This window comes from Arvicola amphibius, chromosome X (assembly GCF_903992535.2).
Source record: "Arvicola amphibius chromosome X, mArvAmp1.2, whole genome shotgun sequence".
Lineage (NCBI taxonomy): Eukaryota > Metazoa > Chordata > Mammalia > Rodentia > Cricetidae > Arvicola > Arvicola amphibius.
The window spans coordinates 23043375-23066217 of NC_052065.1; the positions used below are offsets into that span (position 1 = coordinate 23043375).

The window sequence follows — 22843 nt, forward strand, 5'->3', positions numbered from 1 at the left end:
GCTCCTGGCAACACCAATCTATTCCCGAGAGAATGTTGAGCACCAAAGACACTCCACGTGGAGCCTTTCTTCTTGGCAGAACTGGCCTTTGGGCAAAGAAATGCCCATACCTCAACCACTGACAGATACAGAGCATCCATAAATGGATAAAACAGGACTGTCATATCCTGCCAAGACAGGGTAAGATAGTTCTGAAAAGTTTCTTGCCTTTGAAAATGGTATGTCAGTTACGTTAGGCCTTAGCCAAAGTTGGTTGCTTCAACGCTGCAAACGTGACTTTGGGTGATTGTCCAGGTAGCTAGTTGTCTCTGTGATTTGTTGCATGTTTTAGAAGTGGTTTGAACGCACTTCCTAATTACTCAGGTAACATTATTTTCCTTCTCAGATCTTCGATGGGGTTGAAGACTATATAAATGTAGTTACTTTCCTCTCATGACTTGGCCAAGTTATTTATTATACAAGACTTAAGCTAGTTGGAATAGGATATTTGTGCTTATTGTATATAATTTCATAGTTGGTTTAGAACTCTCTTACTTAAACAAAAGGGGGAGGTGTTGCGGGAGCTCCTTCTGCTCCTTCAGCCAATAGCCGCTGAGATACCAGCCCATTGGGGCGTGGTCTCTCTTTTTAAAAATGCGGCCACTTCCCTCCGCTCGCTCTCTGGCTTCCGGCTCCGCTTCTGACGACTAGGCTCCCTTCCTGATTGCGCAGAGGGCTGTTGTCTGGGACGGTGATCTGTAAGTTTTTTCCCCTTTAAATAAATAACCATTCTATTAATCATAATTCCAAACTGGTGTGGGATTGTTTGTGATTTACACCATCACCAGAAGGTGCCAGAAGGCTTCACTCTGTTACCCCTCCTGCCCTTCCCAATCCATGTTTCTTCCTTCACTCTGTCTCATGCACAGGGAGACTCTCTCACACTTTGACTCTCCTTCTTTCTCCCTAGGCAGTCCCCTTCTCCACAGCCCAACTCCAGTTCCTTTTCCTCCTCCCCCCCGGACCAGACCTGCTAAGTCCCATTCCATTTTTAAATGATACTAGCTCCCTTCTCTCACAGGCTGAATTGACAGCTGTTCCCTCCTTCCCTGCTCCACCCACCAAACAAACCCAGTGTTTTCCACAAGGCAAAGTGCTTACAGACAGCATGCAATACCCACAGAACTGTGTATTCGTCAGGACAAACTTATGCCCAAGGTGAGCTCCCAACATACTTAAAAGCAACAGCCTCTGAACGTCTAGAAATGACAACTTTATTTCAATAGTTGTGACATAACTTTGCCAATTAGACATATTTCACTAAGTCATAGACATGGATATGAAAATCATCGTCAAATTTGATGATGTACACCGATGGTTTGGCTTCTACTTTGCCAATCACCTTACCCGCCCTTTGGAACCATCGTCTTGGGTATATTCTACAATCTTGCCTATCAGACCATCCTTAAATTTCAGGTCTACATCTGGTCGAGGAATCTCATTGTACTCTGGCAGGATACGAAGGTTGCCCTCTTTATAATCATCCAGAAACTGGTACATGTATAAGATGGGATCATTTGCATAGGTAATGTAAAACCAGGCATTAAGGGTAGGAGCTTGGGCTAGAACCATGCCCCTCCATTTATCTTTTGAGCCATGCTCACCATCAAATAAGTGCTCCACCGCTTTGCCAATTATGGTATCAGCAAGGTTGGGATCAGGGACTGGGGATGGTTTTACTGCATCATAGAGCACTTTAAGGGACAACACTCTTTCATCTTGGCGAAGTTCCAATCCATAGACGCAGTCTATTCCATCGTATTTCACCAGATAGAGAGGGGGATTTATAGGAACCTGATCTAGAACAGTTCCTCTCCAATGGGTGATGGGCCCATCCCCTTCCTTCCACTCGTGAGAAATTCTGCAGCCCACGATGTTCCTTTGGGCCAGGGATGAACATCGGCGCCTCTGCCTCTTCTGCTTCGGTGTTTTTTCTTGGTCAAGGCTGCAGTTTCGTTGGTGCAGTTGTCACAGTACTCATGTCCTACAGCTGCATCTTCGGGTTCCCCTTGGGCCTCAGTGGTCCAGAAATACTGGGTGCTGGTGCCTGGGTTCATGGCTGTGTTGGGGAAAAAGGATGAGACAGTTAGCTAAGGGAATAAAGGGTCAACTTACCCCCTCCCCTTAGATGCCTCCACTCCAGGGATCTGGTTCCTAACCAGCCCCCACCCTCACCCCCAGGAGCCTGAGGGCAATGGTGGACACCTGGCTGGGTGCCTGTTGATGTGTTGTGCTCTCCTGGTTCCCTGGTGCTGTTGGGAAGGGCTGGAGAGTGGCAGTGGGACAGCGGATATGGAACTGGATTTGGACCTCCGAAATGCAGGAACTGGCGACTCTGAAACTCAACCTTTTGCGCCCCGCGCCCCGCTCCCCGCAAACCGGTTCGGATGCAGAGCAGAGAAGCTCGGGAAAGCTCTCCTTCCTCCACCTTGTCCTTCACCTCAATGCGCTGATCATCCCGCCTGCGTCTCACAGCCCCTGCTGCTTACTCAGGCCGCTCCCTGGTACCCTCCTCCGAGTTTCACCGCGCTCGTTTCCGAATCTGTGCGGGGCTCCTAAAGCCCGGTTCCCGCTGGCCGCTGCGGATGTCCTTTCCTAGCGTTCTGCGTGCCCATGGATCGCTACTGTTTCCCCTGCCTGCTCCGTGCCCTCCACCTCAGCTGAGGCCTGGCGCCCACCTAGAAGCTTGTCTAGCCTAGCGTCCTGTTGTGGGGTCCAGGGCTCAGCACGCCGGTATTGGACACCTGGCTGCTGCCTCCATTTAAAGCCCGCGGCGAAGGCGCCAGGCTAGGCTATGCTCCCAGGAGCCTAAGGGGATGATCTGTCCGCCCGCCGGGCCTGCCCGGAAGGGTGGCTGGACAGGCTACTGGAGCACCCATGGTGTCCTGATGCTGATGGGCTCTTGGCTTCTTCAGCTTTCCTCTCCTGGAGGCTGCTTGCCCTGTCACCTGGAATTCCAGCTGCTGCTGCTCCTCTCTCATCTCATTCTGTGTATTTATTTGTCTTATTCTTTTTATGTTTTATTTTGCAGGGCTTTTTGTTGGTGGTGGTGGGATTTTTTTCTTTTTACTTCTCTCTGTCTCTCTCTCTGTCTCTGTCTCTCTCTGTCTCCCTCTCTCTGTCTTTCTCTCTCTGTCTCTCTCTCTCTCTCTGTCTGTCTCTGTCTTTCTGGTCTGTATCTTGCAATTCTTTTCTGTCTAGTGTTCATAACTGTGGTTTCTTTAAAGTCCTTTTAACTCTTTTGAGTTTCTCATACTCTTTAGCTCCACCTTTGTACTTTTTTGCTTCAGATACTTTTGTGAAATTCTTTAAATTATTTGTTGTATAGTAAGGGTCCAAAATATGTCTCATTTCTCCCCAAAACGGCGGGATCACTGATTTGGTCCAAAATTGTGCCTAAATTAAGCTTGAACTGAACTCAAGATTTCTGGTAGTTGGATAAAAGTCAGCATTTTTCGGGAACTAGTGAAACTGGTTTGTCAGCTAAAAGGAGTCATTTTCTTTGCCTGCACCTGGAGGGTTAAATGGCTCAACCTACGATTGCACACCACAGTCCTTGCTGGCCTTCAAGCTATTTCAGTCCAGAGTCAGAGATTTGTTAAACACTCAGAGCACCTGGCTCCTGGCCTTCCTCACTTCCTCTTCTATCCTAAACTCCTGGGCTTCACTAGGTCACAGGTTCCCTACCCTCTGCTACTCATCTTCCTGGCCCATGCCCTGCTTTCCTAGCCTTGGCTATGTCTGGTCTCTTTCCTTTTTGCACTGCTCTGGATTCTTCCAGATGCCTCTGGATGTTCTCTTACCTACTATTGAAACCTTCCCTTTTCACCATGGAGCAGGCACCTCAGTAGTTTCTTAATTGAGCCCCTCACTTAACTGTCAGAGTCACATGCAAACACAAAACTCACTAAGTTTGGTCAGAAATGATACATCATTTTATATACACTATGTTCACATTTATAAATATTCACTTATTAATATTCACTACAAATGATTTTTGCCTATGATGCTGTGGATATTCAGTGCCACATAAATCCAGTGTGCGACTCAGGTCAGTTATATTAGGCACAGAGTTAACTTCTTTGTATAACATACTGACAAACATACCTATTGTGCGTTCAGTTTTTTCTTTTTCCTTCCTTACTTTCTTTTGTTTTTCAAGACAGGCTTTCTCTGTGTAATAGTCCTAACTGTCCTGGAACTCGCTCTATAGACCAGGCTGGTCTCAACCTCAGAGAGATCTGGCTGCGTCTGCCTCCCCAGTGCTGGTATTTAAGGCACTTGCCGCCACCACCAGGCTACTCGTGTTTCTTTAAAATAGTATATATGTGTACATTAGATCCAAATACCGGTTTTTAAAGAAATATAGTCTTGTTTTACCTGTAAATTATTGTCATTGTGATTTCAACTTATAAACAACTTAGGCTAGGTGCTCATACATGCTATGGGTATGGTTCATTTTTCTGTACTTTCAGTTTATGTATATTTTGTGGTACACAGCCTGTAATTCTGGAAATAATATTAGATGTTATATGAGGATGCTTTCTATTATATTTAAGTAAAACCAAATAAAGTGGTTTCTTTTCAATAAATGGAGTATTTTCTTTGGAGCGCCTGACAAATGGAGTGGGTATTAATCTAGGAACTCAGTGTTAAGGACTGAATTATTTCTCCATTAATTTATATTTTGATATCTCAGCAATTAGCCCCTAAGAATGTGGCTTTTTTATGGAGATAGGGCCTTTGTAGAGGTAATTAAGGCAAATTCAATCATGTATATCTGTTCTAATCCAATATAATTATAGTTCTTATAAGAAATTAGAATACAGAGACACTCAGATAAGGTCACCTGAAGTCAGAAGGGGAGACCAACATTCAGAAGCCGAGAGAAATGCCCTGAACACAGATAAACCCTTTATTTAAACTTAGGAAGTTCACAATTTTGAGAAAATAAGTATTGTTTAAGCCACTAAGTCTGTGCTACTTTGTCAAAGGAGCCCTGCATGCAAATACCCTGTTATGCCACCAACAACCAAATTTTCCTGACTTCTATTTTATATTCTCACTTTCACCCTAAGATCTTAGAACTGTTCACAAGTTTAGCAAATAAATGCTTTCTCATTCACAAACACTGGGTCAAAGAGTTATTTCATTGTAAAATCTTACGGAAAAAATTCTTTCAAAATGATTTTTTGTTATCACAGGTCATTTGCCTCCCTTTGTAATACAGTCCCCTCAAATGTTGTGCCCAGTTATTTTATATCCATTTTATATGCTGATTTAAGAACTAAGCACATTTAGCTAATAATGTAGATTCATTTAGCTAATATGTTTGTCACAATAAAAGCCCACTCTAAATTTGGAGGCACTTAGCCCACACAAATTGTTGGGGTATTATACAACAAAGAAGGATTGATACATTCATTCGGAAGCTATTAAGGGCATCAACAATATTCATAGCATATGAGTTATTATTTCAAAGTATAATTGAAAAATTTCCAATTTTGCTTGCAAAATTTGTTTTTCTGGCACCATTTCTAAAAATTTACTTATTTGAAACCCATTAATGCCTCATTTTCAAGCTATTATTGTACATATAACATATATGGTGATGTGTCCTTTGGGGAGTTCACTTCTTAAAGTCTTCAAAGAATTTGATCAACTCCATGTATGATTATTCTTATACATTCATAGTTTTGAGTTGTGAATCCTCATAAAGGTAACTACTAGACAGAGACTCACATACTAAATGTTCAGGGCACCAAAGTTCATATTGGCTTTAGAAGCTCATTCACATCTCCTGTGCGGACAAAAAAGCTTCTGAATTCTTGTTGGGGGTTATTAGTACAAAGGTATTCTGGAATAAAGTAGCCTACATGCCATTTTTGCCAGTTACATAAAACCTTTGATTTTAAGTTATAAAGTATTTCTTCTATTACCATCCCAGCTATAAAAATATTGATTGCCCAATGATGTCTCTTAGAAACTAACCAGAAAAGGTCCAATTTCCCAAATTCTTTTATTTTATCCCACCTTTTACTTTCACCAAACCATATATGCTTTAAGATCAGTCAGATTATCCTTACATTCACTTTTCTTGCCCTTTTTTTATCCCTTTCTCAAACTAACTGGCATCATCTTGCTGTCACTGTTCTGTTCTTTGATTCTCACTGTCCACAATTATATGCTTATTGTCTTTCTTTGAAACAGTTAATTGTACTTCTGCCAGGCCAGAATCCTCAGAATTCTATAATAGTTCCCTTGTTTACATTTTTAAAATTGGCCATATATCTGTTGATAGATTTTAGGTACAGTCTACAGACTAAGCATATATGATAGAATTGTGTGGATCTGTAATACAAGCTTAATTTGGAACTAAGAACAGAAAGTGGAATATTGAGGACCCAGGCGACTACAGTTCTGTGATCCGTGGCCCTAGCACAATTGCTGAGCACCCTGACTCTGAGCCCAGAGCCTGTGAAAGGAACACACCCAGGATCTGGAACCTGAGCCCTGAACCCAGAGTCACAGAAAAACACCCTGACCCTGAAACCAGAGCCAAAGAAACACACTTGCATCTAGAATCAGAGCCAGTTAAAGAAATATGCTCTGTTCCCATTTCCACCCTTCCTATATCCCGACCATCCTATTCCCCCAAGCTCTTCCCATCCTCCACTTCACACTTTTCTCGCCCCATCCCCCCTCCCCCCATCCCACTCCACCCCTATGTTCCCATTTTTTGTTTGGCAATCTTGTCTACTTCCAGTATCCAGGAGGATAACTATATGTTTTTCTTTGGGTTCACCTTCTTATATAGCTTCTCTAGGATTTTTACGAATTATAGGCTCGATGTCCTTTATTTATGGCTAGAACCCAATTATGAGTGAGTACATCCCATGTTCATCTTTTTGGGCGTGGGTTACCTCACTCAGGATGTTGTTTTCTATTTCCCTCCATTTGCATGCAAAATTCAGGATGTCATTGTTTTTTACCGCTGAGTAGTATTCTAGCATGTATATATTCCACACTTTCTTCAACCATTCTTCCACTGAAGGTGTCCAGGAAGACGCCCCCAGCTAGGTCCTTGGGCAGCTGAGGAGAGGGTGCCAGAAATGTCCAAGATCCTATTGCCATACTCATGAATATCTTGCATATCACCATAGAACCTTCACCTGGCATTGGATGGAGAAAATGACAGAGCCCCACATAGGAGCACCGGACTGAGCTCCCAAGGTCCCGATGAGGAGCAAAAGGAGGGAGATCATGAGCAAGGAAGTCAGGAACGTGAGGAGTGCGTTTACCCATTGAGACGGTGGGACAGATCTAACGGGAGACCACCAAGTCCAGTTGGAATAGAACTGATGGAACAGGGGACCAAACCGGGCTCTCTGAATGTGGCTGATGGTGGAGGAGGACTGAGAAACCAAGGACAACGACAATGAATGTGAACTCTACAGCATGGACGGGCTCACTGTGAGCCTTAACCTTCACCTGGCGATGGATGGAGATAGAGACAGAGCCCCACATTGGAGCACCGGACTGAGCTCCCAAAGTTCTGATGAGGAGCTGATGGAGAGAGATCATGAGAAAGAAAGTCAGAACCATGAGGGATGCGTTAACCCACTGAGACGGCCAGGACAGAACTAATGGGAGACCACCAAGTCCACTTGGAATGGGACTGATGGAACATGCGACCAAATCGGACTCTCTGAGGGTGGCTGATGGTGGAGGCTGACCAAGGAGCCAAGGACAATGGCGATGGGCTTGGTCTCTACGACATGGATGGGCTCTGTGTGAGCCTTGTCAGTTTGGTTGCTCACCTTCCTGGACCTGGGGGGGATGTTGGGAGGACCTTGGACTCAACATAGTGTAGAGAACCCTGATTGCTGTTTGGCCTCAAGAGGGAGGGAGTGGGGGTGTGGGTGGAGGGGAGGGGAGGGAAGGGGGAGGGAGGAGGGGAGGAGATGGCAATTTTTAATAAAAAATAAATAAACTGGAAAAAAAAGAAAAAAAAAGAAATACGCTCTGACCCTAAAATTGGAGCCTAAAAGCTAAAAAGCATCAGAAAAGGAAACAGTTTGGTCCTGAAATCAAATCCATCTTTGCCCCTGACAAAGAAAGCAACCAATCCCTGGTCAGGAAAATACGACCAGTCTCTGAGTAGGGAAGTAGTAACTTCTAGTCTAGAGGCATGACTCCCCATAGATCTTAATCCTAGGGAAGTAGTAGCCCTTAACCTAGAGATGTACCATGACCTTTTCAAACCTTAGCCCAGAGTGGGCAGCCAATCTGAAACCTGTAGACTTAGAAATTCCCCTCACCCCGTGGGTGGGGGAAGCCAATTCCAAGCCTGTAGACTTGGAATTCCCCAAGCTTTCCCCTCTATAAAAAACAGCTCCCACACGCCGCTCTGCTACTGTTGCTGCTATTTCTGCTGCTGCTGCCACTTCAGACTAAAAGGGACCTGAGTTAACTCACAATAATGATTCTTTGCTTTTGCATTGAATTTGGTCTCATGATGGTATTTCGAAGTTCTGGGCTTTGAGTGTAACAGTATAACCTTAATCTGGACCAAAATCCATCTGTGGTTTTGGTTCCTTGTCTAGCCTTTCCATTCTAAAGCAGATGGACCCTAGCGTCCAGTCACCAAGGAGAATTCGCCCCAAGAGACCATCTCTCACATCACAGCTGATGTAAAAGCATGAGGATTTTATTAATTCTGTCATGACAGGGTCCTCCAGCAGTCGGGAGGCTAGAAGACCCTGATGTTTGGTACAGGCTATTTTTAAAGGGAAAAACCACAGAAGGAAGGGGTGTCTGGGGGTTCTTCTTTAACTGTTATTATTGGCTTATTCAAAAAGGCTATTACCAATATTTGGCTGGAGAGTGGTTGCCAGATCAGATGAGGTAAAGGAAAACTTCTGAGGGTCACTTTGCCCCTTTCCCAGGGACTAAGTCAAAACATCAGTAACTGAGTTAACACCTAAGGGTTATCTTGCCCCTATTCAGGGAGATGGAAAGTTCCCAACATCTCAGTATGTGCATGTATAGCTGTTATGTCCTCGGTTACCAGAAGAGGAGGGGAAGTACTGAGAAATGCCAGAAATGGCTTCAGAACTGTCTTAAAGTTCTACAAAGCGAGTTATTGTGAGACACATTTAAACTGTTTGAAGAATGAGGGAAAGGGAATGTTACTGTAAGAATCGCTGACATTGCCCCATTACATCATACCAAGCTTGTTGCATTAGTCAATTTGTTGTACTATAAAATAAGGACCCATGATCACCATCCTTGATTCCTGGTAATCTGCCTCAAGAATGATTTGTGCTGTCATCACTGGCCTGGATGCAGCCATCTCAGAAGCCCAATGACAGAAATTGTAGCTAACTGATAAACTGGTAATGTGTGGAACTTTTGTTAGTTCTATGGTGTTTTTTGTTTGTTTGTTTGTTTGTTTTGGGTTTGGTTTGTTTTTTGGTTTTTGAAGACTGGGTTTCCTTGGATCTTTGGAGCCTAGCCTGGAACTCACTCTGGAGACCAGGCTGACCTTGAACTCACAGAGACCCGCCTGCATCTGCCTCCTGAGTACTGATATTAAAGGTGTATACTACCACCACCCAGATTGTGGAGGTTCTTACTGGTGTGTATAGATCTGTACAAGGTTACTTCTTTCCTAGAAGATATGTGATAGTCTATTAGTCAATGTTCTATTGCTGAGAAGAGACATGATGACCATGACAACTTTTTTTTCTTATGAAAGAAAACATTTAATTTGGGCTTGCTTGCAGTTTCAGAGGTTATTCCATTATCATCATGGCTTTCCAGCATGGCAGCATGCAAGCAGACATGGTGCTCGAGAAAGAGCTGAGAGTTATACATCAGGATTTGCAGATAGCAGGAAAAGAGAAACACTGGGCTTGGCTTGGGTTTTGGAAACCTCAAAGTCCACCCCAGTGACACTCTTCCTCCAAGATTATACTGTTGAAGGGTGATGACTCTGGTCAAAGAATACAAGGCTAACTCTAAAATAATTGAAATATATGTATATATATATATATATTATAAGGGGTACACTCAGAAAATATGTCATATTTGCATACATAGCTTTGCATGTCTTTTTAAATTTTTTTATTGAGCTCTATATTTTTCTCCCCTCGCCTCCTACCCTCTTCCAAGGTCCCCAAGCTCCAAATTTACTGAGGAGATCTTGAATCATGACATCTCTTATAAAAGAAAGTATTTAATTGGGGCTCAGTTACAGTTTCAGATTCAGTCCATTATCCTCATGACAAGGATCATGGTGGCCTGCAGACATATATGGTAACTGAGAGTTCTACATCAAATGTGAAGGCATCAGGAATGGAAAGAATCACTGGACCTGGCTTGGGCTTCTGAAACCCCAAATGCCACTCCCAGTGACACATTTCCTCCGAAAAGGCCACACCTACCCAATAATACCACACTGACTCTAACAAGACTACATCCCCTAATGTGCTCAAATAGTGCCACTCCCTAAGCACTCAAATCTATGAGCCTGTGGGGGAGTGTAGGGCCCAAAGCTCTACTCCTCCTCTCGAGGTTCATCTTTTTTTTTAATTTTTTTTTCTCATGGTTTATTTTTTTATATTTAAAAATTTCCATCTCCTTCCCTCCTCCTCCCCCCTCCCTCCCCTCCTCCTCCCCCTTCCCTCCCCTCCTTCTCCCCCTTCCCTCCCCTCCCCTCCACCCATACCTCCCCTTCATCCCTCTGAAGGCCAAGGAGCCATCAGGGTTCCCCACTCTATGCTAAGACCAAGGTCCTCCCAACTCCCCCCAGGATCTTGAGGAAAGTTTCTGGCCAGGTATCTTTTTGCAATTTCCGGCTAAACATACTGTTTTTTTTTCTGTGCTCCATCTGCCTCCCCCCCAGGTGATTAGCTATAGGGCCATTATTTACTTCATTTTGGGCTTGGTAATTTCCCACTTGCCTGGGGGGAATTCTATTGTGAAGTTAGGTATATAAGGGATTTCCTAAATTTGAATAAACAACATTTGGCATTATCTCCTCATCTTCTTTTAATCTTCATAATCTTTTAATCTCCAGGCCCTTGCTTGTCTCACGAATGGTACAGTAGCATGAACTGTACCATAGAGAGAAATACAGGCATTACAAGGGAGCAGTTCATATTCAAGCTGCCACATTCCACTCCCTGGCCCCCAAAGGCTTACAGTGTAATGATCTGTCCTGTCTTTTTAAGAGACAAGCCTTGCCCACTCCCTCTCCCATTTGCTGAGGCAAGCAGATCTTCCTTCCACTTCTAGCCTCAGTTCCTTTCTTTCTGGCTTTCTCCTAAAGAGGTAGCTTCTGCCTCTCTCCCTTCTCCCCACTTCTCCCCTTCTTTCTCTCCCTTTCTTCCTCTCTCTTTCTCTTTCTCTCTCTGATCTTGTCCTTTCTCCTCTTCCCGCCTTTCCCCTCCATAACCCACTAAATAAATACCCACTTTCTCTGTGCGGCATGTCTCTGTCTCTCACCTGCGAAGCAGCTCCCTGCGTGGGACCAGCTGCCTTTGTGGTCCACAGTGGTCTCAGGACCCACTGCCTATTGCAGCAACTTGGGGAACGGTGCCACTTTATTATTTTTATTGATAAACCATATCATTATGATACAACCATATCATAATGCAGAAATGTACTCACTCCAACTTCAAGTCTCCATAATCTATAACATTCTTAACAGAGCATAAAAGTTCAAAGTTCAAAATTTCTTCTGAGATTCAAAGCAATTTCATTACTCTAATCCCAATAAAATCAAAATAAAAAGGATGTCACATACTTCTAACATACAATGGCACAAAATACAACATTACCCTTCCAAAAGGAAGAAAAGGGAGGATAGTAAGGAAATACTGGACTAAAGCAAATATGAAAACCAGCATAACAAACTCTAAACTTTGCATCTCCATGTCTGTTGTAAAAGCACTCTTTAGATTTTTATTTCCTTTCATATTTGTTAACTTCAACACACTTCTCTTTCTTCAGCTGGTTTCATACCTAATCTACAGCATGCTATAGTAGGCATCCCATGACTCTGGCATTTACAACATCTTGAGGTCTCTAAGGCAATCTAGGCTTCACCTTAATAACTTCACAAAATGGCCTCTCTGTACCTCTGTTCACTGAAACTTGCCTGATTTCAGCAGTTTTCCTTAGCCATAGAGGAAGATTCCACCCCCTGCTTGAATCATGTGGTTGAAGCCACCAGGTTCTTCTGCTTGCTGAAGCTGGAACTTGACTTTCTTGTTCAAATATATTTTCACCAGCTCTCTGGGATTTTTGTTTTGTTTTGTTTTGTTTTTTGAGACAAGGTTTCTCTGTGTAGCTTTGGAGCCTGACCTGGAACTTGCTCTGTAGCCAGGCTGGCCTTGAACACACAAATAATGCCTGCCTGAGTGGTGGGGTTAAACAGGTGCACAATCACTGCCTGGCAGGTTTATGTTTTTTTATGGCTTTCTTTACTGCTTAAGCTTTTCTTTAATTACTTTTCATAAGTTGGAAGCTTAGCTTGGTGGGGTCCTGCCCTGAGGCCACCACTCCCTTTATTCAATTTAGCACCAGGCTTTTCTTTAAACTTTTTAATCTCCTTGTTCACTGAATTTAGCTCCATTACAGGACCTGATGCTCCCTTTCTCCTCAAACTGTATATTGTGTGTTTTTACTTTCTTACCTTGCTTCTTTTCATTATAGATCTACATAAATGTGAACACTAGTAACCAAACAAGACAGTCAATACTGTTATTCTTTTGGTTGGCACTTTAAGGGGCAAGCCATGCCCACTCCCAGCGCCCCACACCCCTCTCGCCACCATCTTGAATATTTCTCTTTCCCTGTCCCTGGCATGTGCACACGTGTCTCTCTGTCCCCCCTCTCCTTTCTCCTCTCTCTCTCCCTCCCTCCCTTCCTCCCTCCCCCGCTCTCTCTCTCTCTCTCTCTCTCTCTCTTCCCCTCTCTCTCTCTCCTCTAATAAATGTCCAGTTCTATGCCTGCTTACTGTGTCTATGTGCCTTTTACCTGCTGCATGTCCAAACCCACCACAAGCTGAAGGGGAAGCCTAGCCAAAAACCTTGTTTTGTAAGGCGTGTCCCCCTTGGTCTAAAGGCCTGTCCCTCTTAGGCGTGTCCCCCTTAGGCTAATATTGACTTATAAAATCTTGTGGGCCAGTGGCCCGCCTGCTCTTTGTTTTCCTGCCCTCCTCGCTGGAACCTTGGATTTGTAAGTTCCCTTTCCTTTCCTTTATTAAAACTGAATTATATATATTAAAGCTTGTCTGGTGAATCATAACTGCCGATCAACCACGCACCTTCAGTTTTCTGAGTTGTTTGATGATTTTCTTCAGATGAATCCTCCAAGGACAATGATACTTAACAGTTTTATGCTTACTTCTCAGATTGGGTGTGCATAGTAATAAAATGTCTAATGGATAATGAGAAAACTATCCAAAAAATGACGATAATTCTTTTGTTTTATTTGTACCTGCCTTTAAATACTCCAGAGAGTTATGTTAGAATTATTGAGAGTTAAGAAATGAACTTTTGGTAATGAACCAATGGATAGCTAATTCAAAGGTTGTCATATATTGAAATTCATTTGAATTTTCAAATGGTGTGTGTACTAAATAAGGCTTACTCTTGTAGCATGTCTGAGTAATTTAGAGGTCCTTGAAGACAGAAAAGTGTTATGGTGCATTGCCTACATGACACCCTGTTCCCCACATTCTGAAGTGATAGAGTTAAAAATGGAAAAGGGTATTTGATAGTTCCCAACATCACAGCAGCTTGTCTCTGCTGTCAAAGCAGTGCCATCATCACCTATCACCAGGTGCCTTCCCACATCAGCTACGCAACATGGGCACCCTTTATAAGAGTCCATGAGGCACAGCTCACCCTCTTCACAACTCTTTACCTCTCTTGTCTCTCTTACCTCTTATCTCTTACTCTTCTCTTTGCCTCTTCTTCTCTCTCTTGCCTCTTCTTTTCTCTTGCTTCTCTTCTTCCTCTTGTCTGTCTGTCTCTCTCAAGTCCCCACTACAATAAGGCCGTTCACCCTTCTTCTCTCCCACTCCCCCAATAAACCTCTTTCACTAACTCTGTTTCATGTGATGCAATTCCTTAGTGGCATACCTGGGCAGGACTCACTGAAAGATACTCACTACCACCTTTCTTTCTTTCTTTTTTCCAGTTTATTTATTTTTTATTAAAAATTGCCATCTCCTCCCCTCCTCTTCCCCCTTCCCTCCCCTCCACCCACACCCCCACTCCCTCCCTCTTGAGGCCAAACAGCCATCAGGGTTCTCTACACTATGTTGAGTCCAAGGTCCTCCCAACTCCCCCCAGGTCCAGGAAGGTGAGCAACCGAACTGACAAGGCTCACACAGAGCCCGTCCATGTCGAAGAGACCAAGCCCATCGCCATTGTCCTTGGCTCCTCGGTCAGCCTCCACCATCAGCCACCCTCAGAGAGACCGATTTGGTCGCACGTTCCATCAGTCCCATTCCAAGTGGACTTGGTGGTCTCCCATTAGTTCTGTCCTGCCAGGGTTGGCAGAGGCTTGACTCTAGAGGGGTTCCCAGGTGTCCAGGAAGACGCCCCCAGCTAGGTTCTTGGGCAGCTGAGGAGAGGGTGCCAGAAATGTCCAGATCCTATTGCCACCTTTCTTTTTTATTTATCCTTTCATTGGTGCTGAAACTTAATAGGTTCTCCTGGTGTTTGGTCTGGCCGTGCTGGTACCATACCTGCACACTCTACTTGCAACAGATCTATTGTATTCCACCTGCAACAGATCTGCTTTCTCGGTCACTGAAGGATTTTGCCTTCCTTTCAATACCAGTGAGTGTATCTGTGGTGAGGCTGTCCACGACTGACCATTCCACTGGATGTGAGGCTTCATTTCTGGAGCATAGTCTTCTCTTCACCTTCTGGCTTTTTATGCATAATGCTGTTATTTTGTGTCTAGAATTACTTCCCAAGCTGTCTCGGGCTTTATGTGGATGCAGTTGTGCACACATTGGCACCATTTGTAACATGAGGGCCTGCTTGTTGGGGTTTCTTACTAACTCTTATAACTCATATTAATCCATTATTCCTATCTATTTTGCCACACGGCTTAGTACCTTTTTCAGTGGGGCAGATCACATTCTGCTTCTTTGGTGTCTTGACAGGACTGCAGAAAGAGCTTCCTTCTTGCCAGAATAATCCTGTTCTCATTGGCCCGGCTCTACATAGCATCTGGTTATGCCATGTATACTTCCTGCCTGGCTACTGGCCAATCAGCATTTCTTTAAAACATAATTGACAGAATACAGAATTGTCCCCTATCAACTGTGCTTGGGACCTGTTCTTGCTTGGTGATGGAGGCACTGAACAACTTATGCCCAATCAATCTGATCTTGTCTGTATCACCAGGATGCCAGGACACTCAGGCTTTGGACCTCCTTCCTCTGCCTCATCTTTGGGAACTGTGTCACACACCTCCTTGCTCCCATTGGGATGTGTTTTGGAGACCCCCCCTGACAGCTGCTTTCAAATCAACCTGGCCCCAGTATACTGTGGACCAGGCAGTCAGGGAATCGACAAAGAAGTCTCTATGCTTTTTCTTAGCTCCAAGACCCACTTGCTTGTGCCTGCTCTCCCTCTCTAAAGTTTATAAATGTCCTGTCTATGTTTGTTGCAATGTGGGTGTCAGAGATAGAGAGGCCAGCTTCATCTTGCTCAACATATGCCAGCTTTCCCCTGCAATATCTGCTGATATAACCCTCAATAAGGTATGTAAGATGCAAGGAAGGTCCCGTTTGCTGGCCTAGGACCCCAAGGTCATATCCCTCTTTATGTGTTTGAGGGTGAAGTCTGAGAAGTGTAGTGCTAGGACCAGAAGTAGGGCCTGTTGGCGCTCATGAGAGGGCTTAGTAATGGCGTGAGAAGGGGTTCATGTGAGGGGTCATGTGGTGAGCAAGAACAGAAAAAAAGAGGGGGTCCAGGAACATAAGAAGCCAGCTATTCCTGGGAATGATATATTCTCCTCCTTAGTAGAGGGGCCTGTGAGAGACTGGATTTGGTGTTTTGTATCCAAGGTCATGGCTCTGTGACTGGGATAATGGTTAGTGCCAAGTGGGTGACTTGAGGGGTGGACAGTTGGACCATAGAAGATGAGACTCTATAGCTCCAGTTGGGCAAGAAGTTTGGAAGAGCAGAGGTGTCAGTTTGACTAATTTGTAGGGAAGGACTGCAGGCAATCAGGTCATCTACTTACTCATGAGCTTAGATTTGGGGAGAGACAAAGAGAGCAGAGTAGAGGCCAAAGCCTGACCAGATAGTTGTGGGCTGTCCTAGATCCCCTGGGACAGAACCCCTAGGACAGTCCAAGTAAGCTGCATAGTGAGAGGTGACTGTCACGATCAGACTAGGGGATATATTACAGATGAGGGCAAGTGCCTTCAGAATCCAGGAGTGCTGTTCACATGAGATTTTACAAGTGCACATAGGTCAGAGGATGACCATGAACATGTAAGTGTGGGCTCTTGTTGATAGACTTTTCTCTGTTCCTTCCAGTCCTGCATCCATTCGTTCCCAAAGAAACACACCAAAGGTCTATATTATCTATATACTGATTGACCTATTAGCTCAAGCTTCTTAACTCTTACATCTTAACCCAAAATTTTTAGTTGTTTTAGTCATATGACTTGGTACCTTTTATCAGCAAGGCATTCTCATCTTGCGTCCTCTGCATCTGGGTGATGTCTGGTGACTAAGCCTTTCCCCTTCCCAGAGTTCTCCTATTTTGGTCACCCCAACTTATACCCCTAGGCCTGGCTACTGGCCAATAAGCATTTTATTAAACCAATTCAAGTGACAAATCTTTACAGGGACAAGATCATTGTCCCACCAACACTTCCCCGTTCTTTCCTTTCAAGACAATAACTCTGAATCTAAGCTTCTTTGTTTAGCTTTTTCTTTCCTGACCATTATGCATAACAACTTGTAACCAACACTCTAAACAAAGACCAACACGCATAAGTATTTTAGGGTATGTGGGTATAAATTTCTAGGCTACTTCGTTGGTGACTGAAGATATTAATAATCTTATGGGGACCTAAAAATTTAGGATTTTGGTCAAGTCCTGAGTGCAATATTCTATGCATCTTGATCATTTCAGCCAGCACTCTTGAAGCTGTTCTGGATGTAGAACCTCAGAAGAAACTCCTAACAGAGGTCCTCTGAATGTTAGATTATCTGGGCTGCCCTTTCCCATGGATATTTTTTCAGGGGATCTTCTTTCATTAATCCCTGATTTTCTTAACCCAGAATGAATCCAGAACCTCTCATTTCCTGTGGAAACAAAAGCAAAACCTCTTCTCCAAAGTAACATATCTTTGACTTAAATTTTAAAGTCCAGACATTTTCAAACTATATATGTTGGATTAATCTAGCAGCATTTGTAAGTAAATATCTTTTAGCAGCTGTTGCTCCTTCCTCAGTCATCAAACAATTCAAGACAACATAAAAGCATACAGTAACCAGGTTCTCTGTATATTTTACATTTGTACATGGCTTATTTTAACCTACACTACTTTTATTTTTATTTTTAATCTTTGGTTTTTTGAGATTAGGGTTTTCTCTGTATCTTTGGCTGTTCTGGACACTTCACTCTGTAGAACAGGCTGTACTTGAACTCACAGATATTCCATCTGCCTCTGCCACTTCCTCCCAAGTACTGAGATTAAAAGGTGTGTGCCAACACACCCAACTATTCCCTCTATCTCCCTTTTGAAGGCTTTATTCTTTTTCTTTTCTCTCCCAAGGCCTGCATATATGTTTTAAAACACCATAACACATTTCGACGGTTTTTCTTTTTCATCTGAATCTATCTTTATCTGTATATCTTTCTTTTCTGACCAATGAGTCTTTAATTTCTAAGTAATATGGGTAAGGTTAAAGCCATGGCCTTGATGGCTGGATCCACCCCATTCGTTAACTTTCTGAGAGTTCAGCTTCATGGGAGAGGTACTTGTAGGAGCCATGTGCAATGACACAATTCTATGGAGTTTCAAGGTCCCTGCCACACCAAGAGCTGCTGTTGGCTCTTCATAGACACCATTTAAGTGTTTGGTGGCAGGACCTATTAAAAGATCTTCAAGTTTATGCATCTAAAGTTGAGTCAGGAAGGCTTCTCTTAAATGAAAGGGCTTGCCTCTAGCAAGCAGAGCCCACCTGAGAAAGTGCTGTCATCAATAAGCCATGCTTAACTCTATTCTTTTCTATTTGTAATAACTTCTCAATCTCTCTCATGCTTTATATAGATGCAGTTGGCCTCACGTTAGTCACCATTCAGTTGACTGAGTTTTCTGTCCTGCCCAGTTCCCGCTGTCATTAAGTCCCAAAGACATCACACAGAAGTCTACATTAATTATAATCTCATTGGCCCAGTAGCCCAGGCTTTTATTAATTAATCATTATAACTTATATCAGCCCATAATTCTTGTCTGTGTTAACAAGGTGGCTTGGTACCTTTTTTTGGTGAAGCAGCCATATCTTGCAGCCTCTGTGTCTGGGTAATAACTGCAGACTGAGCTTTCCTATTCCAAGAATCTCCTGTTATCATTCCCTGCCTGTACTTTTCTTGCCTGGTTACTAACCATCAGCATTTAATAAAAAATATTACAAGTGACAGGATAAAAGGCCATTGTCCCATGGCATTGCCTGAATATTTGACTGGACTTTCAGGACCCACAGAAAATGACTGATTGAAGATGCCTAAAGAAGGTAATGCTGGCTTTTAGGGTTCCTGCTTCAGGAAATAATTTGCCAGACATTCTGCAGGACACAGAATAAAGTGACTGACAAACTGTCAATATAAGTGGAACTGTCTATTAAATTTTCTGCTTCATGGAAAAGTCTACCAGATTACTATGTAGGCCAGTAGGCTGAATAAGGTACCTACAATATTAGAGAAGATTTTTTTGGGTGAATATCCAGGCAGCTAGATGTCTCTGTGGAATTCTAGAATTTTGGAATTGCTTCAATGCACTTCAAGTTTATTTAAATAATATTATATCCTCCTGGAGTCTTTGATGGAGTTGAAAAATAGAGAGTTATAATTATAGTTTTTCCTTAGTCAAGATAAAGATAGGATATAAATATGTACCTATAATTCTTGCTTGATGCCTCTTTTATATGTAATTTTGCTATGTTAAAGTTAAATCCGTTCTTTTCATTAACACAAAAAAGTGGAAATGTTGTGGGAAGTCCTTCTGTATATTGTTGCTTTTATTGTTCAATAAAGAAGCTGCTTTGGGGCAATGGCTTAACAGAATATAGCTAGATTAGAAGAGATATTGTATATAGAGAGAGAGTAGGCAGAGTCAGAGGAAGCCAATGTAGCCACCTGTAGGAGAAGACACCACAAGAACCCTTGCTGGTAAGGTCCACAACCATGAGGCCATAAAAAGATTAATAGAGATAGGTTTAATTTATAGATAAAAGGGCTAGACAAAATATACTGAGCTATGGCCAAAACATTATTGCAAAACCATATAATTTCTGTGTGATTATTTCAGATCTGAACAGCTGGGAATAAAGAAGTAGCTTCTGACAACAATGTTCTGCACATACAAGGCCTGAGACTTAGCATGTGAGTAGAGATGCCTGGGAAACCAGATTATGGGCAGTGGGCATGTGAAAAGAAGTTGGCTTCAGAGGCCAGAGTTTGGTATTGTCCTGTGAGGGCAGGTGTTTAAAAAGGTCCTGAGGGCAGTGGGCTTGTGAGTCATTTGTTTCAGGAGCACATACAGGGACAGTGGATATATGAATGGAAGTACACAAATAGCTCCAGTGGGCAGTGGGCCTGTGAGGAGTGTACTTGTCTATGAGGTCAATGAGTATGCAACTACATTGACTGCAGAAGGCATGAGAGGGAAGAGATATAGGAGTGTAGAGATTGACAAATTATTCACATATTTGGCATGTTATTGTGAGGAAACAGAGAGACAACGAACAAATGAGTATTGGTATCTGCAGATGCCAGAGATGAGGGGTTTGTCCATGAGTTCAGGGGCCTGCAGGAGCCTTCAGAGGCCAGGAATGCAGTGAGCATATGAGTTCTGAGGTCTGACAGGGTCAGTGGGTATGTGATTGAAGGTGCCTGCAGAGGCAAGAGGTGGGTGGTATGCAGCTAATGCCAGTGGCTGCAGAGCCAAGGCAGTCAGTGGAAATGTGAGTGCAAAGGTACACAAGGCAAGAAGGTTGACAGATTGCATGGACATTGCACTTTCCTACAGAGACCAAGTGGTGGTGGACATGTGATTGTTGGTGCCTAGGACAGTGGGCATGGCAACTGAGTGAAAGTACCTGCAGTGGGACTGTGCCCATGAGAGCTCAGGTGTGCACAAAGACAGAGTGTGGGCATGTGGAGTCTAGGCTATTCAGAGTCATGTTTGGGCAGGAGCATGTGAGTAGAGACATCTAGAAAGTCAGATTGGGCAGTGGGCATGTGCATGTATGTGCCTACAGAAGCTTGAGTTGGAAAGTTGACATGTGAGTTCAGGTGCTTGAGGAGGCGAGAGGGAGACAGTGAAACTTGTGACTGCAGGTGCCTGCAGAGGGTATGGAAATACCTCCATTAGCCATAATGGGGCAGTTAGCATGTGAGTGTCCTTGCCTGCATAGGCCAGAGGGCTATAGCATGAATAATAAAAACCCAGAGACAGAAACTGAGGTTCAAACAGAAGATCAGCAAAACAAACCAGCCAACCACTAGAGAGACCTTTTACCTCTACCAAGTCTTCAGACAGAAAGGGCAATAGTCTGTCTCTACAATTCCTCAGACTCCAAACTCCAGTGAGTTCCTGTCTCTTCCCCTTTCTCTGCCCAAACATATCGCTTCCATATTTCACCTCATTATTTCTGGGATACTAGGATTAATGGGCTGAGTCACCACCACCTGGATCTGTTTCTGGATTTATGTTGTGTAGCCCAGGGTAGCCCTGAACTCATAGAGATCCATTTGCCTCTGTCTCCTGAGTCCAGGGATTAAAGGTGTGTACCACCACTCCCTGACCTGTAGAGGGGGGCTGGGGTGGATCCTTTGTCCTCTGACCTTCAGGTAAATTTTATTCATCAATACACAAATAATATAACACTATATATCCCTTTTGTCTAAAATAAAAGAGAAGGCAATAATTAATATAAGAAAACTATATATACAATAAGTATTATAACTAAAAATAACATATAAGGCAATAAATACATCAACAGTGTCTAGTCCATGTGTATTTGAAAAGTCAGAAAAAATACTCCATTATCTATCCTATCTGGTGTGTACAAAGTATTGTTCCTAATTTACTTTCTAACATGGCTTACTTTCTGTGTCTGGTAAACAAGGAAAACCATAACTATCTAGCCTTCAACTCCTTCAGAGGTCAAGAAGGAAATAACATTAATTAAATAAACAGGAAGTTCAAGCAAGCAACTTCCAAAAATTTGAGAAATGATAGAAACGACTGGCTGCCTGGACAGCCCCCCAAAGTTCCTCTGCAATGTTGAGGCATCCATCCATCTTTGGCCTGCAGACCTACAATATTTGTCAGACATTTCTGGGAAGCGAGATATTCTAAATGGCTGTCCCACCTTGTCTTGAAAATGTTTAGTAGACACTTTTTTGTATGTCCTGCTTCTCCAATTAGGGAAGCATACTGTCAGCACTCAAGACAAGGCCACTTTCTTTCCCAGTGGCTTACTTTTGCCGTAAAGAAAGTAAATTCCTATGGAATTTTTCTTGATGTTCATCATCTTCTTTGAGGTAGATTGCTCCTGTGAGGAGCAGATGGTCTCATTGTCATAAACCAAAGAGCCAATCACCCTAAACAAAGACAAATATCCATAACCCAATAAAAGACAAAAACTACCCCACCCCCACCTCTTGGGAATGTGTACAATGTTTTATTAAATTTATTCCTGCTGTCTGAAGGCAAACGAAATTTTAGGCCATCCTGAAAGAAAAGTTTAGGTTAATGAAGTCCTGGGAGAGGTAGGAGTGCCATTTGTTACCCAGGGTCTGCATAAAGGGAAAGTGCAAGGCTTGTCTCAAGTCCTCGCTAGAGTAGTCTGTTAGGCTGGATCATGTCAACTAGCCACCTTGAAATTGTTCTGAGCATTTGGAGTCCAAAGCAATCTTTAGGTGGTTGTTTTTTCAGGTTAGTGGTGTTAACATAGTCCTGGAGGAATCATCATTGTGAGTCCCAACCTACTTTTGGAAACTTCAAAGATCCCTATTAAGCATGTTCATGGTTCACTTTTGAAAACTGATAGAGACTCAAACACAAGATCGTGGGCAGAAAGGTAGATGAAACCTTTTTCTAGAACAAGTTAGTACTCTGGATGATCATTAATATCATGACAAAAATTAAATACATATGCTTATTAATCTTATAAAATTTATACCGTAAGAAACACTGTTAAATGGTGAGTATAATACCAAAGATTATGACATTAATGGCAATAACAGAGTCCTTAATTTTTTGTTTTTCTTCTGTGCCATATCAGGTGAATCTTCCGACATGAGACAGAAATTTTGGATTTTACTTTAACAGGTATGCTTAGGTATATAGAAGGAGAGAACCACACTCCAACTCCAAAGCCAGCTTTAATCTTTAACTTGATGGGGATTACAAAAAGATAATTTTAATTAAATGTTTGTAGAGAATAGCAAAACAAACATTTGAGAAGATTTATGAAATTTCCTGTTGGAAATAGGATATACCAATAGGCCAATTTGCTCT

At 43.0% G+C, this 22843-nt stretch overlaps 1 protein-coding gene across 1 annotated transcript; it reads right to left on the reverse strand.

Annotated features, from left to right (window-relative positions):
* Nucleotides 1-1285: 1285 nt before the first annotated feature.
* LOC119804175 (spindlin-2-like) lies at nt 1286-3020 on the reverse strand. The gene is given in 4 exon segments (XM_042054313.1): nt 1286-1392; nt 1395-1984; nt 2199-2501; nt 2878-3020. Coding segments are annotated over 4 exon segments (1143 nt in total).
* Between the last annotated feature and the right edge of the window lie 19823 nt (nt 3021-22843).